Raw genomic sequence first — 14,666 nt, 5'->3', positions numbered from 1 at the left:
GCAGTAACTGTGGCTTGTCAGGGGCAGATATTAAAATGTCATCGAAATAAGATATTACGCCAGATAACCCTTGAAGCAGTCTTTCCATTAATGATTGGAAAATTCCTGGGACTACACTAACACCAAATTGGAGGTGTCTACACTTAAAAGTGCCCCTGTGCATTACAATAGTTTGTAGCTCTGTGGCTGTGTCATCAACAGGGAACTGTTGATAGGCTTGTGATATGTCTAGTTTCACAAAAATGGTTCCTGGCTCAAAAGAATGCAGCAAGTGCTTTATAATTGGGACTGGATAAGCGCTGATTTGTAAATATTTGTTTAACAAGCACTTGTAATCAGCACAAATTCTTAAACTGCCATCTTTTTTGAAGGGTGTCACTATTGGGGTTTCCCTTTTTGTGAAGGCCACAGGCTCTAATATGCCCTGTTTAATTAATTTGTCTAGTTCCTTGTCCAGCTTAGGACGGATTGCAAAAGGTACTCTTCGGGGATATAAAAGAATTGGAACTGATAGAGGGTCCAAGTTGAATGAAATTGGGGTTCCCAAAAAACAGCCTAGGTCTTCGCTGAACACATCAGCATAGTCATTGAACAAGGCGTCCACCTCTGAATTTGCAATAGAGTGGATTCCGCCTATATGAAGGCCAAGGGCAGGGAATCAGTCTAACCCCAACAGGATTGGGAGGGCACCATCCACTTCCACTAAAGGCAAGTGACAGTTAAAAATTTGAAATTGAATAAAAAACTTGCCTTTTTCAGATGACTGGGATGATTCTCCCTTGGTAGTCACATAGGATTAAGTTGCAGCCTTGAAGACTCTTCTTTGACATCCTGGGGAGCAGTCATTTCAATGTGCTTCACAAGATGATGGACAGTGCTGAGCCATTGTCTACCTGCATCCTGCAATGTTTCCCTTCTAAAGAAATAATAACACTGATTTTTTAGAGCCTTTGATTGTCAGCTTGGCATGGTAGCAGGTGAAACAGTCTTCAATTTTTTTTTGAAAATGCTGAGTTATCTGAGGTTTCTGTGGTTAGGCAAAAGGCTTTCCTGCCTGACAGATCCTGGCTAAATAACCCTTTCTCTCACATTTTAGACAAATGGCATTCCTGAACTTGCAGGATGCCCTAAGGTGATTTCCTCCACAGCTTAGACAGATGTGTTGAGATCGTGGAGGTTGACTGGGAACTGACCTTTTTTCCCTCTGACTGGTTTTGGACTGCCTGAGGTGATTTACATAACTAGTTTTTTCTACGTCTAAATGGTTAACTATATAATTATTCTTAGCTGCCCACACTAAAGCGGCTCTTAAAGTTGTAGCCTTAAGATTTGGTGCAAATACCTCATCATAATCAAATACATTTTGGTTAAATCCTTGTGCTACTAACCTAGCCTTATAAGTTACTTTCCCATTATTTCCAGTCTTTACTTTAAATATCCATTTGCACCCAATGCATTTTTCTCCTGGAGCTAATTTGGTTTCTTCATAAACCTTCATTTCCTTTAATGAATTTAACTCTTTTTTCATTGCTTTTTGCCAATTCTCCTGATCCTTAGCAGGATACATCTTAAGTTCATCTATGCTAGTAGGAACTTTATTTACTTGGCAAACAATACTTGCCTGATATCTTTCAGGTGGTCTGGTTATACGTGTTGTGCGTCTAGGTATAACAGGACTTACAGGTGGACTTTCCTTTATTTCCTGTTCTTGACTATCTATCTCTTCTTGATCAATTATCTCCTCTTGATCTGATTCTATTTGCTCTTCATGCACTTCTTCTTTAATTGGACTTTTCTTATAACTAGTCTTTTCTTTCTGCCTCTTGTAAGGTTCTATAATAACATCATTATCTGAATCTTGCTCTAATCTATTCCATCCTATATGTTCTAGGAATTGTGCACTAGCACTGCAGTATACTCTAGATGTACCTGGTTCCCAGAATCTATAAGATCTATGGTTTGCTTGATATCCAACAAAAATTAATCTTTTAGCTCTATGTTGTCCTTTGTGCCTGAGTTGTGTAGGGATATGCACCCATGCTGGTGCACCAAATGTGTGAATATAACTCAAATCAGGTTTCTTACCATGCCACAGAGTGAATGGTAATTCACCTGTTGTTGAATTAACAACATTGTTTAATATGTGATTACCACACATTATAGCTTCTCCCCACAAATTGTCAGGTAATCCAGAATCAGATAACATTGTCCTTCCCATTGTTTGCAGTGTTTGGCCTCTTCTCTCTATAAATGCATTATGCTGAGGCCTATATGGTGCAGACTTTTTATGTTGAATACCTGCCATTCTAAGTCTACTCTGGAATTTATTATTTGTAAATTCCGTACCATTATCTGTTATAAGAGTTACTAGTTTCTTTTTAGTTTTCCTCTCTGCAAATTTTAACCAATTAAAGAAATTTGTATACGTTTCAGTTTTTCTCTTCTTTAGAAAACAGAAACCATACCTAGAATAGTGGTCCATAATGCTTAATATGTATCTAGCACCACCTACACTTGGCTTTTTAGGACCTATTATATCGGCAAATACCACCTCTAAAGGCTCTTTGGTAGTAAATCCATCAACTCTATTTGCCGGTATAACTTTGCTTTTGTTTTGATTACAAGCAGAACATTGCAAATACTTATTACAAGGTTTTAAACTTATTCCTTTAGATAGTTGAACAGTTCTCTTAATCATTTTAAAATTTAAATGACCTAGCCATCGGTGTAACAAGTGAATACATTCATCATGAGGTTTCTTATTATCATAAACTGTGTTAGCCACCTCTAAACCATTATCATTTAACACATATAAGTCACCTCTTAAAGATGCAGTAATTTTCTTACCTTCTTTTTCAATTAAACAAGTATCTCCCCTAAAGGTAATTATGTATCCTAATCTAACCAACATTCTAACTGAAAGCAAATTAAATTTAAGTTGAGGTACATATAACATTTTTATGTTCTCATTTATACTAGAACAATGAGCTATACCTTCACCTTTTGCCTTCAATTTCCATCCGTTTGCCAATGAGATATGTTGTGAACTCATGGACATTTTTACAAATTTTTTGTTATCATTTGTAATACAGTGGGACGCACCACTGTCAACCACCCATAAATTATTTTTTACAACTCCATTACTATACATTGCTAACTCATAATTCTTATTTATTCTTTGATGGCTTACAGCATTCTGGCTTGCATTCTGGCGCTTTGGTTTCTTACAAAATCTTGCAAAATGTCCTCTCCCCCCACAATTAAAACACTTTTTAATTGTGTATGCAGTAGGAGATTCATTATTTTCCTTTTGATGTTGCTCCCTCCTTAACTGATCTCTTTCAAGCCTTCTTCTGGCCTCTTCAATCAATCTGCCTGTGATATCAGTTAAAGTTAGACTTTCTTTAGGCAATATTTCAAGGGAAGTTACGTAGTCATCAAAACTTTCATCTAATGAAGATAGAATTATGTAGACCTGGTGTAGCTCAGAGAAAATTAACTCCTTCTCATGAAGTTCTTGAAAAATGCTTTTCATAGTATTCAAATGACTCAGCATATCACCATTCTTTTGGAGATACGTGCGGAAAAGCTTCCGTGTTAGATTTATGTGAGCACCAACGTTATCTCGAACATAAATCCTCCTCAGTTTTTGCCAACACCCAACTGCAGTTTGCTCTCCACGTATATGAACAAGTTGCTGATCAGTTAATGTTAGTCCTATGATGCAAAGTGCTTGTTCATTTTTCTGTTTAAATTCTTCTATCTTTTGACTATCTTCCTCATCTTCAGGATCCCATTCTTCTACGTTTGGTGGATTCTCAATTATGTTCCACAGACCTTCTCTTCGTTGAAGTAAACTACATTTCATAGACCATGAAACATAGTTTGTTCCATCCAGCTTGGATATAAGGGACAAACTTTGTAGACTGACTTGTGCCATGTTCCACTCTATGGATATAAAACTATAATTGATAAAACACAGCTGTCTGTTTACTGTAACGTGTAACAACACAAAAATCTCCCTTTTTACATAAACCTGTTTTTATCCTAGTTAAACTGACTTTGCAGTCTCTCTGGGCCCATAACCAGTGTTAAGCCTGGATTCCCCAACGGGTGTTTAAGGAAAACAAACTAAACAGAATGTACAGCGAAGTCAGATAGGAAGACAGGTAAATGTGTGAGATAAATTTTCTAGTTAACACGCAGTAAAAATACAGATACGCTTGTGCTATCAAAAATATAGTTTATTTCATTTAAGAATTATAGCATAGTCAAATAAACGGTCCATTAGTCATATATCAATTTCAGTCAAGTCTTGTCGGGGATACTCTATTTGCAAAGTCCGTGTTGAATAGCCAATGTCAGTACACTTAGAATAAATCAGTCCAATCTTATCTTCTCTCTGTTGAGAAAAATCAACACTCCTTTATCTCTCCCCGTTCTAGCAAGAATGCAGTCATCAATCCATTCAGTAATTAGGGATCAGTAAGCCAGAGAGAGAGAGAGCTGCATTTGCCTCGCTTCATATATAGTGCTTTTACAACCACACCCTTAATTACATTCTTGCTGTTAAAGTTACACACACTTTAACTAACAAACCATGATACCATATTTATTATTTTTACCCAAACCAGTTGGGGTAAACAATGTTATCCCTAACAATGTGTCCGTAATAGTTACAAGGCTAAAGGCAAAAGCTATCAATAGTTCATAATTAAAATGGTACCTTCTTTTTCCTTCTTGGATGCCCTTGTAGTCAAAGAAGTTACTTCACAGAAGTTCAGAGTCAGAAGGGGCCATGTAGATATTATCAATGGTGACATTCAACCAGTTCGCACCAGTTTGGGCAAACTAGTAGTGACGATTTGGCGTCAGTCATCGAACTGGTAGTGACTTCTGGCTGGCCACACCCCTGACCCAGTTGCCAGGTCACTGCTCGCTCGTTTGCCCTGCCAACCCAAATCCAATGCTTGCTCACCCCCGCCCAATGCTCGCCCAGCCCAGTCATTCCTCATGTCCTATGCGGCACACTGGGTCTTCATGGCATGCCTTTAACCTGCCTTCCCACATGGTGCCTGTGTCTCAGCTGAGCAGACCTGATCTGCCTGCTCACAGGTAAGCCTGCAAGTCATGCTAGCCCCCCCCCACCATTCCATTCCCGCATCTTTCCAGTTCCCCCCAACTGTTCTCAAATCTTCCTGCCTGCCCCCACCATTCCCAGATCTCCCCACTCACCCCCACCATTCCCAGATCTTCCCACTCACCCCCACCATTCCCAGATCTTCCTGGGGCCCCCACCATCCCCAGAGCTTGCCGAGGGCCGCCTTCACCATCCCCGGACTCTTACCGGTAGTAAAAAAAATTGAATCCCACCACTGGACATTATGGAGCTGAACAAATGTAATTGCATAGTGCAGATGCCCAAATCCACATCCCAGATGGTTGCTTGGCATCCAATGATCCAATGAAAAGAAGCCCGTCATCCTTCAAAGTTCTTGAGTTTTATCTCTTTCTCTCTCTGTGTGTGTGTGTACATACAAACACACAGAGAGAAAGAGAGAGATTTTGCATAATCCAATCTGGGTCAATCACCAGGATCAGAGTTTTAGTCTTCTGAACTTTGGGACTCATGCTGCAGCCCTTCCTCAGGGAACTATTCTTTCACAAGAATGTGTAACACATTGTGATGAGAGAGAAGTTCCTTGATGATAGACTCCAGCACAAGTCCAAAAGCTCGGAAGACTAAAACTTTGATCTCAATGACTGATTTAGATTGGATCTAGGTCATAAGTACATTTTGGGGGTCTGTTGTAACTTCAGACAGTCACTAAGTGACTGGTCATAAGTCAAAGTCTACCTGTAGATCTCTTATTTTAACCTTCATCAAATAAACCAGCTTTATATTCCTTCCTTTTGTTTATGGCAATCTTAATTTTTAATTCATTCAAATATTATCTAGGATTTTATCACTTCTTTGTACCAACATCAAAGTTTTCACTGAAGCCAGAAGTGGCAACAGCAATTACTACAATGTAGCATAGATCTTATAGAGAATATTGATCAAAGAAAATTTGAGCATGCATACATATTAGCAGAAGATCTCAAATAGGGAAAAACTTATTTTCTATCACATGAGGAAACAAGATAGTTGCACAAGGAAATATGACATCCTTCATGGTATGATTTAGTTTGCACTTATTTCTAGAAACAGAACACATTTAATATGTAAGTTTATTAATTCCCCTAATGGTTGTTGTAATAGAATGCCCGTGTTTAAAGCAGAAACTAATAAGGAGCCTTGGTAATGTAAATCTTGAAATTCAAAGAATTGAAGACTTTTGTGAATTAGTCAGTTATAACCACAACAATAATAACTCAATTCTTAATAATGTTAAGTAAATCTATAATTTTACACTGTTATACTGTATGATTAATTATGCAAATTGATTCAATCTGATTTATTTATTCATTGATTATTTTAACCATTCAGGACAGTTTCATAATTACACTAGTAATTATTACACTAGTTTTCATGTTCATTTAATTTTTTTAAAAACCCAGGAACAAAAAACTAAGTTACTAATTGTCCAAAAACAGAAGCAAAAGTATGAAATGAAAAGTGGCACCAAACCCTCACCATCATCAGTAATAGATTGTCACCTAACCTCAAAATTAGACAGAGAAAAGCTGCTCTGTGATGCTTTTCCTAAATGATTTCAGAAAATAAATTAACACCATTGCTTATTTATGATTATGGTGGAACTTAGATTATGATAAAATAAAGTAATGGAAAGGAAAATTATTTTCTTGGTACATTAATTATATTTATCATCCTCATTTAACACCCACATTGAAGAAAGTGTTGCTTAAAAATTTCTTCCCACTTATGACTATAACCGTGTTGCTTGTATCTTTACAATTTATATTGTTTTATTTGTTTCCTAGTATGATTTGATTGCTTATCAGTACCCTATGACTATCACTAAGTATTGTATCTTATGATTCTTGATGAATGTATTTTATTTTTTTTCTTATGTACACTGAGAGCATATGCACCAAAGACAAATTCCTTGTGTGTCCAATCACACTTGGCCAATAAAGTATTCTATTCTATTCTATTCTATTCTATTCTATTCTATTCTATTCTATTCTATTCTATTCTATTCTATTCTATTCTATTCTATTCTATTCTATTCTATTATTCTATAATTCTATTCTACTGTTTCTTTGATATTAGTGTAACTCTTATCCCACAGCAAGTTGTCCCATGACGAGTTGGCCATGATGAGTTCTCCTAAAGCTCACTCAATATTCTACTGTAGAACAATCAGCAAAATATTTCTCATACTCTTATCATTGACACTTCTTCTCTTCAGTGTGATGATCCACAGGACATGCCTTTTGAGGAACATATTTCCCACACTCAGAACATTTGCATAGTCAATCCAGTTGGATTTTCTTCTTGACTAAACAGTTTGGCATGACATAAATACTTTTCTTGCACTCCAGGTCTCTCAAGAATCAGAAATATTTCTTACAACACGTAAAAAGGATTTTATTTCTAAACTATTTTATTTTATAGTACAGTAATTATTTAGAAAAAATAAGTACTATTAATCAACAACTCTCATAATTTTTCATCCTTAAGTGCTGCTTGGTGTTCATGTGAGGTTTCAGAATAATGATGTAGCATTTAGGAACAAAGATGCAGACTAACAAACCCAGGCTGGAGGCCAGGATAGAGAAAATCTACAGCCACCACGTATTTCCCTTTGGTGCTCAGGTAGGTGGGGACAAAGGAGATCCAAACACTGCAGAAAACCAGCATGCTGAAGGTGATCCACTTGGCTTCATTGAATGTCCCTGGAAGCTTTCGGGCCAAGAAAGCCACCAAGAAACAGATAGCAGCCAAAAAACCCATGTAGCCAAGGGCAGTGTAGAACAAGGAGACTGAGCCTTCATTGCATTGCAGCAGGATGTGTCTTGGTTGGGAATGAAAATCAGAATCTGGGAATGGGGGTGAGATTCCCAGCCATGTAAGGCAGATGCCCACCTGAACTCCAGAACAGGACAAGACAATGGAGTTGGGAAGACTTTTCCCCAGCCATTTCCTCATCCTGTTGGCTGGCTTTGTAGCCAGAAATGCTACTACTACCATGACAGTCTTGGCCAGCACAGAAGACACAGCCACTGAAAAGACAACACTGAAGGCAGTTTGTCGAAGGAGACAGGTCACTTTCTGGGGGCGACCAATAAATAAAAGAGAAGTCAAGAAGGATAGTAGGAGAGAGACCAGGAGAATGTAGGTGAGGTCCCGGTTGTTAGCTCTGACTATGGGAGTTTTTTGGTTTTTAATGAAGATTCCCAGGATGAAGGCAGTGGTTAGAGACAAAATAGAGGCAATGAGCACCAGACTTAGACCTAATGTTTCTTGATAAGATAGGTAGCTTAAAACTTTGAGAACACATTGATCTCGATTCTTACTAGAATGCTGTTCATCTGGACACTTTTCACAGTAGGCTTCATCTGAGAAACATAAGTAATTGCTGTGTAAGTAGTGTATCCAGTAATTTTGAACATATTATAACTTATTTACCAAAAGAAGACAGTGAAGTATAAGTACAACAATAAATATTGGTCAGATCTGGTTTATACTTGAATGGGGCATCTTCTTTGCTTTTGAGCCACCTACCTTCCTGTCTGGAAATTGTTCCTTCAAGTCGTAGCAGCAAACTGGTGCTCCCTCTCTCATCACCTTGCTGTATCCTGGGAGACAACTTAGAGTACACCTAGAAAAAGGCGCCTTCTAAACATAAAATTGGAGAAGTGTACAAATGAGATTATTACTTATGAAAAGTAAATAATTCAGCAGATTCCAATTTAGAAAATTCAGGAGTGTGGTTTTAATGTCTCTTTCAAAACACAGTGAAAAATGCTTTGTTCACAAAGTATTGTAAACATCATCCTTTTGTAAAAGATTGAATGACAGCATGATTTTGTCCATAGCACATGTTCAGAGATGGAACTCTGAACATGTGCTATGGATATCATATCTCATCATCTTCAGCATGAACGGCCCATGATTTTAAAAAGTGGGGAATGTAATACAAAGAAGGGAATGCAAAAGGTTGCTTGCTCCTATCTCAGCAATTGCTTGGACAACATTCACTGTAACTTGTTGCCTTTTTCCATCTTGTATCTCCTGAATCTCAAGACTGAAAGCATGATTCTTACATGCTACAAACAGCATTGGGTTAACCAACCACATCATTTCCATCTTGCCCTAGAACAATTCTGGCGTCCAAACACTTAGAGAGATTTTGTGAATCCAAGGAGAAACTGGACAGTCTCCTTCAACCAAACCATTTTTCAACACAGACCCCCTCATCAGAGTGGCAAGACTTCAATTTCCATGTATAGGACTAGATAAATGATAAAATAGCAACAATGACAACTGAACTACCTGGTTAAATGATGTTGGCCATTGGATGGCACTCTGATTGATGGAGACCTTGACTTCTAAAAAGGCTTCTATTTCTATATTCCCTATTTTCACTTCAACAGTAAACTTGTTGGGAAACATTGCCCAGTTTATGATATCCAAATCAGCAACCAGATTTCCATCCTCATCCAAATAAGCATTATCCCCAGAAAGATTGTAAGGCTGGAAGTTTCTTAGAAAAGGATGAAGCTAAAAAGGCACACATTACCATATGAATCCTAATTCAAAATAGTCTGCATCAACTCAGTGCCTCTGTCTGCAAATGTTGGCAGAAAGAATCGAAGTAAGGATTCTTTCTCTCTCCCCCCTTTTGCTTTATCACTCAGGCCTGATCCCTTTTAGGAAGTTGTAGTCTCAGATCACAAATATATTCTGACTCCAGATATAAGACCCTGGGAAAGCTGGACATCTCACTATGGTTGATTCCTCAATACTGATCTAAAGTGCCAAGCAACTTCGGTGATAGATTTGGCTAAAACACCAATATCCTAAATTTCTTTGCCTGAAACTTTGACTCCACTCTGTCTTTGAATCATCTTCAGCAATCTGATGCTGAGTTGTCCTATCTTCATTGGTAGGTGTGCCAATGCAATCTTTCTGTTTCTTCTCTCTTACCAACCTTTCTCTTCTTCCTCCTCTGCTTGGAGATTGTTCTTCTTCCCCTTGTCTATGTCCTCTGAAACAAGACCCTCCCCCATATCAACTCTCCATTTTGTAAGTAGGAAGAGGAGAACTTTAGCAATTGACCTGCTAATTTCCTGAAGATATTGAGAAGCTTGGCTAGTCTAGTGAAGAGAAGGACCAGGGGAGACAGGAGAACCGTCTCCCAATATTTGAGGGGCTGCCACAGGTAGGAAGGGGTCAAGCTATTTTCTAAAGTTCCTGTAGGTCAGACAAGGAATAATGGATGGAAACTGAACAAGGAGAGATTTAACCTGGAAACAAGGAGAAACTTTCTGACAGTGAGAACAATCAACCAATGGAACAGCGTGCTCTCGGAAGTTGTGGGAGCACCATCAGTTGAGACTTTCAAGAAGAGATTGGACTGCCATTTGTCAGAAATGGTGTAGGGTCTCCTGCTTGGGCAGGGGATTGGACTAGATGACCTACAAGGTCCCTTCCAACTCTGATTATCTGTATCTGTATCAGAAGAGGCATAAATTTGAATTGCCCAGATCTTCGCAGTAGACAAAGTCAAGGTTGGATGATCAAGGAGAATATGAGTGACATCTTGATAGCTATTTAATCTACAGATCTATTGAGGCAGCATTCCCTTTTCTTACAGCATCCTGAACCACCTCAAGTATTCCATTTAAAAACCTAGACACAAGAAATCTCCCTCTCTCAATCTTCTTATCCCATATAGACTACATCAAACACACAGGAGAAATTGGGAAACTGTACAGCACCCTGTATCCAGACTATTTCTGCTCCATCATGAAACTGAAGAATTGAATGTCATTGGAATTCCACAGAAGGAAAATCTTACCTGCCATGGCTGTACTACCTGAGGTACCAGATGACCCCTAATTTGGATCGTTCTCCAACTCAGATGAGAGCAATACACAGCATGAACCACTGAGGAGATAGCCTGGATTGCAGTGGAAATACTGTGGCTGTCCTCAGACAAAATGTCTGCAACCACTTTGTGAGGTGGGATTTCCCATTTCTCTTTTTCTGTGCATCTTCCCCAAATTCTCTTTGACAATCCAGGACTCAATTAGGAACACTGAAATGCTGTCTTCACAAATGTTTTGAGAATGGAAAAATATGAATTTAAATCATAAGATCTTGCCCCTCGGTCTGTCTGGGTTAAGAAGGATATCAAAAAGTGTTTATGTTGGAGATTAACAAATTTATAAAAATATCTCACACCTATGTCTGTCAAAGCTGTTGTAATCCATACTTTTTTCCCAAACATTTCGTTCATCTTTTCAATATCGTGTATTATTATTGTTAATATAAATGAGGCCTGAAAATCTAATTGACAAACAATAACATTTACTTGGCTGTTGCTAAAATACTGAAGAAGATCCTTTGTTTTCTTTTTATTTATCACAGGGAGGATTTCTGAGAACGCAACACAAATCCCTTTCTTGGTAGTCACAACCGTAAAGGTTCTTCTGAACTTTTCTCCATTCTCATTGTCTGGAGCAGCCAGGCCAATCCATGTCCATTGGAAATGGAGGAGCAGTTTAATAATCGCCAAATGAGGAGGTTCTTGCTTTGGACTCACCCGGTAGAAAAAAGGGAAATCATGTTTCTGCCCAGGAATGTGGCTGATGACCCCATAGTTGATCTAAGATGAAATAGAAAAGGTGGATGATTATCTAGCTTTTAGGAATAAGTTATGAGTTAGAAATTAGACGTAAAGTAGATAAATGAAAGAAAGGTACGAGTTATGGTAAGATGAAATAATACTGTGTATAACTATGTAATTAATTATGTAAATATATGAATATATGCCTTATATTGAATGTAGAAATAACTGTAACAACAAATAACAACAATAATAACAACAATAACAACAATAATAATATTAATAACCACCTAGAGTCACAACACAGTCACTCAGATGGTCCACTGGAACTTGTGTCACAACTACCATTTGCCTGTAGCAAAGAACTGGTGGGATCATAAGCAGGGATGGGACTCTACCAGTTCACACCTATTCGCTAGAACTGGTTGTTAACATTCTAAGCAGTTCGGAGAATCGGTTGTTTGAAGAAATTACTGGCCTAATCCTGTAAGGAAGGCAGGAAGGAAACATTCTGGTGTTGCTTACAGAAACTGCCTCTCCATTAACCCTTATTACATTCTTGGCAGGACTAGACTTCCTATCTCAGGAACGTCTCTGGAGTTATTTTCCGCTCCTTTCCTGGTACTTTGCTTGTGTGGAGTGACCATTCAAAGTTACAATGGCACTGAAAAAAGTGACTTATGACCATTTTTCATACTTACAACTGTTGCAACATCCCCACAGTCATGAAAGGCAAGGCAAGGAGTTGCATGCCTCGATGTGAGTGATATTGAGTTGGCCATGCCCAGCCAATAACATGACCACCAAGCCATGTCCGCCCAGTCACATGACCACTAAGCCACGCCCACAGAACCGGTTGTTAAAAAATTTGAATCCCACCTGTTAGGGATAACATTGTTTTACCCTAACTGTTTTGGGTAAAGATAATAAAATGATGAATCATGGTTTGTCAGATAAAGTGTATGTGACTTTAAGCTAAAGGAATGTAATTAAGGGTGCAGCTGTAAAAGTACTATATAAGCAGCAAGGCACTCTCTGGCTCTTACTGGCTGGCTTATTGAAGACTGCGTTCTTGCTGAAACGGGGAGTGAAGAAGTGTGAAGATATTTCTCAACGGAGAGAAGATAAGTTTTGGACAGATTTATTATATGTGTACTGACATTGGCTATTCAACACGGACTTTGCAATTAGAGTATCCTCGACAAGACTTGACTGAATTTGGTATTTGACTAATGGACTGTTTATAATGACTATGCTATAATTCTTAAATGGAATAAACAATATTTTTGATAGCACAAGCGTATCTGTATTTTTACTGCGTGTTAACGAGAAGGCTTATCTCACACATTTACCTGTCTTCCTATCTGACTTCGCTGCACGTTCTGTTTAGTTTGTTTTCCTTAACACCCGTTGGGGAATCCAGGCATAACACGGGTTATGGGCCCAGAGAGACTGCAAAGTCAGTTTAACTAGGATAAAAACAGGTTTATGTAAAAAGTGAGATTTTGTGTTGTTACATGTTACAGTAAACAGACAGCTGTGTTTTATCAATTATATTTTTATATCCATATAGTGAAACATGGCACAAGTCAGTCTACAAAGTTTGTCCCTTATATCCAAGCTGGATGGAACAAACTATGTTTCATGGTCTATGAAATGTAGTCTACTTCTACAAAGAGAAGGTCTGTGGAACATAATTGAAAACCCACCAAACGTAGAAGAATGGGATTCTGAAGATGAGGAAGATAGTAAAAAGATAGAAGAATTTAAACAGAAAAATGAACAAGCACTTTGCATCATAGGACTATCATTAACTGATCAGCAGCTTGTTCATATACGTGGAGAGCAAACAGCTGTTGGGTGTTGGCAAAAACTTATTGATTTATGTCCGAGATAACGTTGGTGCTCACATAAATCTAACACGGAAGCTTTTCCGCACGTATCTCCAAAAGAATGGTGATATGCTGAGTCATTTGAATACTATGAAAAGCATTTTTCAAGAACTTCATGAGAAGGAGTTAATTTTCTCTGAACTACACCAGGTCTACATAATTCTATCTTCATTAGACGAAAGTTTTGATGACTACGTAACTTCCCTTGAAATATTGCCTAAAGAAAGCCTAAATTTAACTGATATCACTGGAAGATTGATTGAAGAGGCCAGAAGAAGACTTGAAAGAGATCAGTTAAGGAGGGAGCAACTTCAAAAGGAAAATAATGAATCTCCTACTGCATACACAATTAAAAAGTGTTTTAATTGTGGGGGGAGAGGACATTTTGCAAGATTTTGTAAGAAACCAAAGCACCAGAAAGCAAGCCAGAATGCTGTAAGCCAACAAAGAATAAATAAGAATTATGAGTTAGCAATGTATAGTAATGGAGTTGTAAATAATAATTTATGGGTGATTGACAGTGGTGCATCCCACTGTATTACAAATGATAACAAAAAATTTGTAAAAATGTCCATGAGTTCACAGCATATCTCATTGGCAAACGGATGGAAACTGAAGGCAAAAGGTCAAGGTATAGCTCATTGTTCTAGTATAAATGAGAACATAAAAATTTTATATGTACCTCAACTTAAATTTAATTTGCTTTCTGTTAGAATGTTGGTTAGATTAGGATACATAGTTACCTTTAGGGGAGATAATTGTTTAATAGAAAAAGAAGGTAAGAAAATTACTGCATCTTTAAGAGGTGACTGACTTATATGTGTTAAATGATAATGGTTTAAAAGTGGCTAACACGGTTTATGATAATAAGAAACCTCATGATGAATGTATCCACTTGTTACACCGAAGGTTAGGTCATTTAAATTTTAAAATGATTAAGAGAACTGTTCAACTATCTAAAGGAATAAGTTTGAAACCTTGTAATAAGTATTTGCAATGTTCTGCTTGTAAT

General features: G+C 37.8%; 1 protein-coding gene across 1 annotated transcript in view; it reads left to right on the top strand.

Moving 5' to 3' along the window:
- The first annotated feature begins 5,020 nt into the window (after positions 1-5,020).
- Positions 5,021-14,666, top strand: part of LOC148131603 (vomeronasal type-2 receptor 26-like) — a 34,348-nt gene continuing 24,702 nt past the window's right edge. The window contains exon 1 of the mRNA XM_087958802.1: positions 5,021-5,115. Coding sequence (XP_087814928.1) covers positions 5,021-5,115 — 95 coding nt within the window. The remainder of the gene's footprint in view (positions 5,116-14,666) is intronic.

Source organism: Notechis scutatus, chromosome 2 (assembly GCF_049901735.1).
Source record: "Notechis scutatus isolate UNSWTSFEM ecotype Mainland chromosome 2, rNotScu1.2, whole genome shotgun sequence".
NCBI classification, from domain to species: domain Eukaryota; kingdom Metazoa; phylum Chordata; class Lepidosauria; order Squamata; family Elapidae; genus Notechis; species Notechis scutatus.
This window is presented reverse-complemented; position numbering and strand designations above follow the sequence as displayed.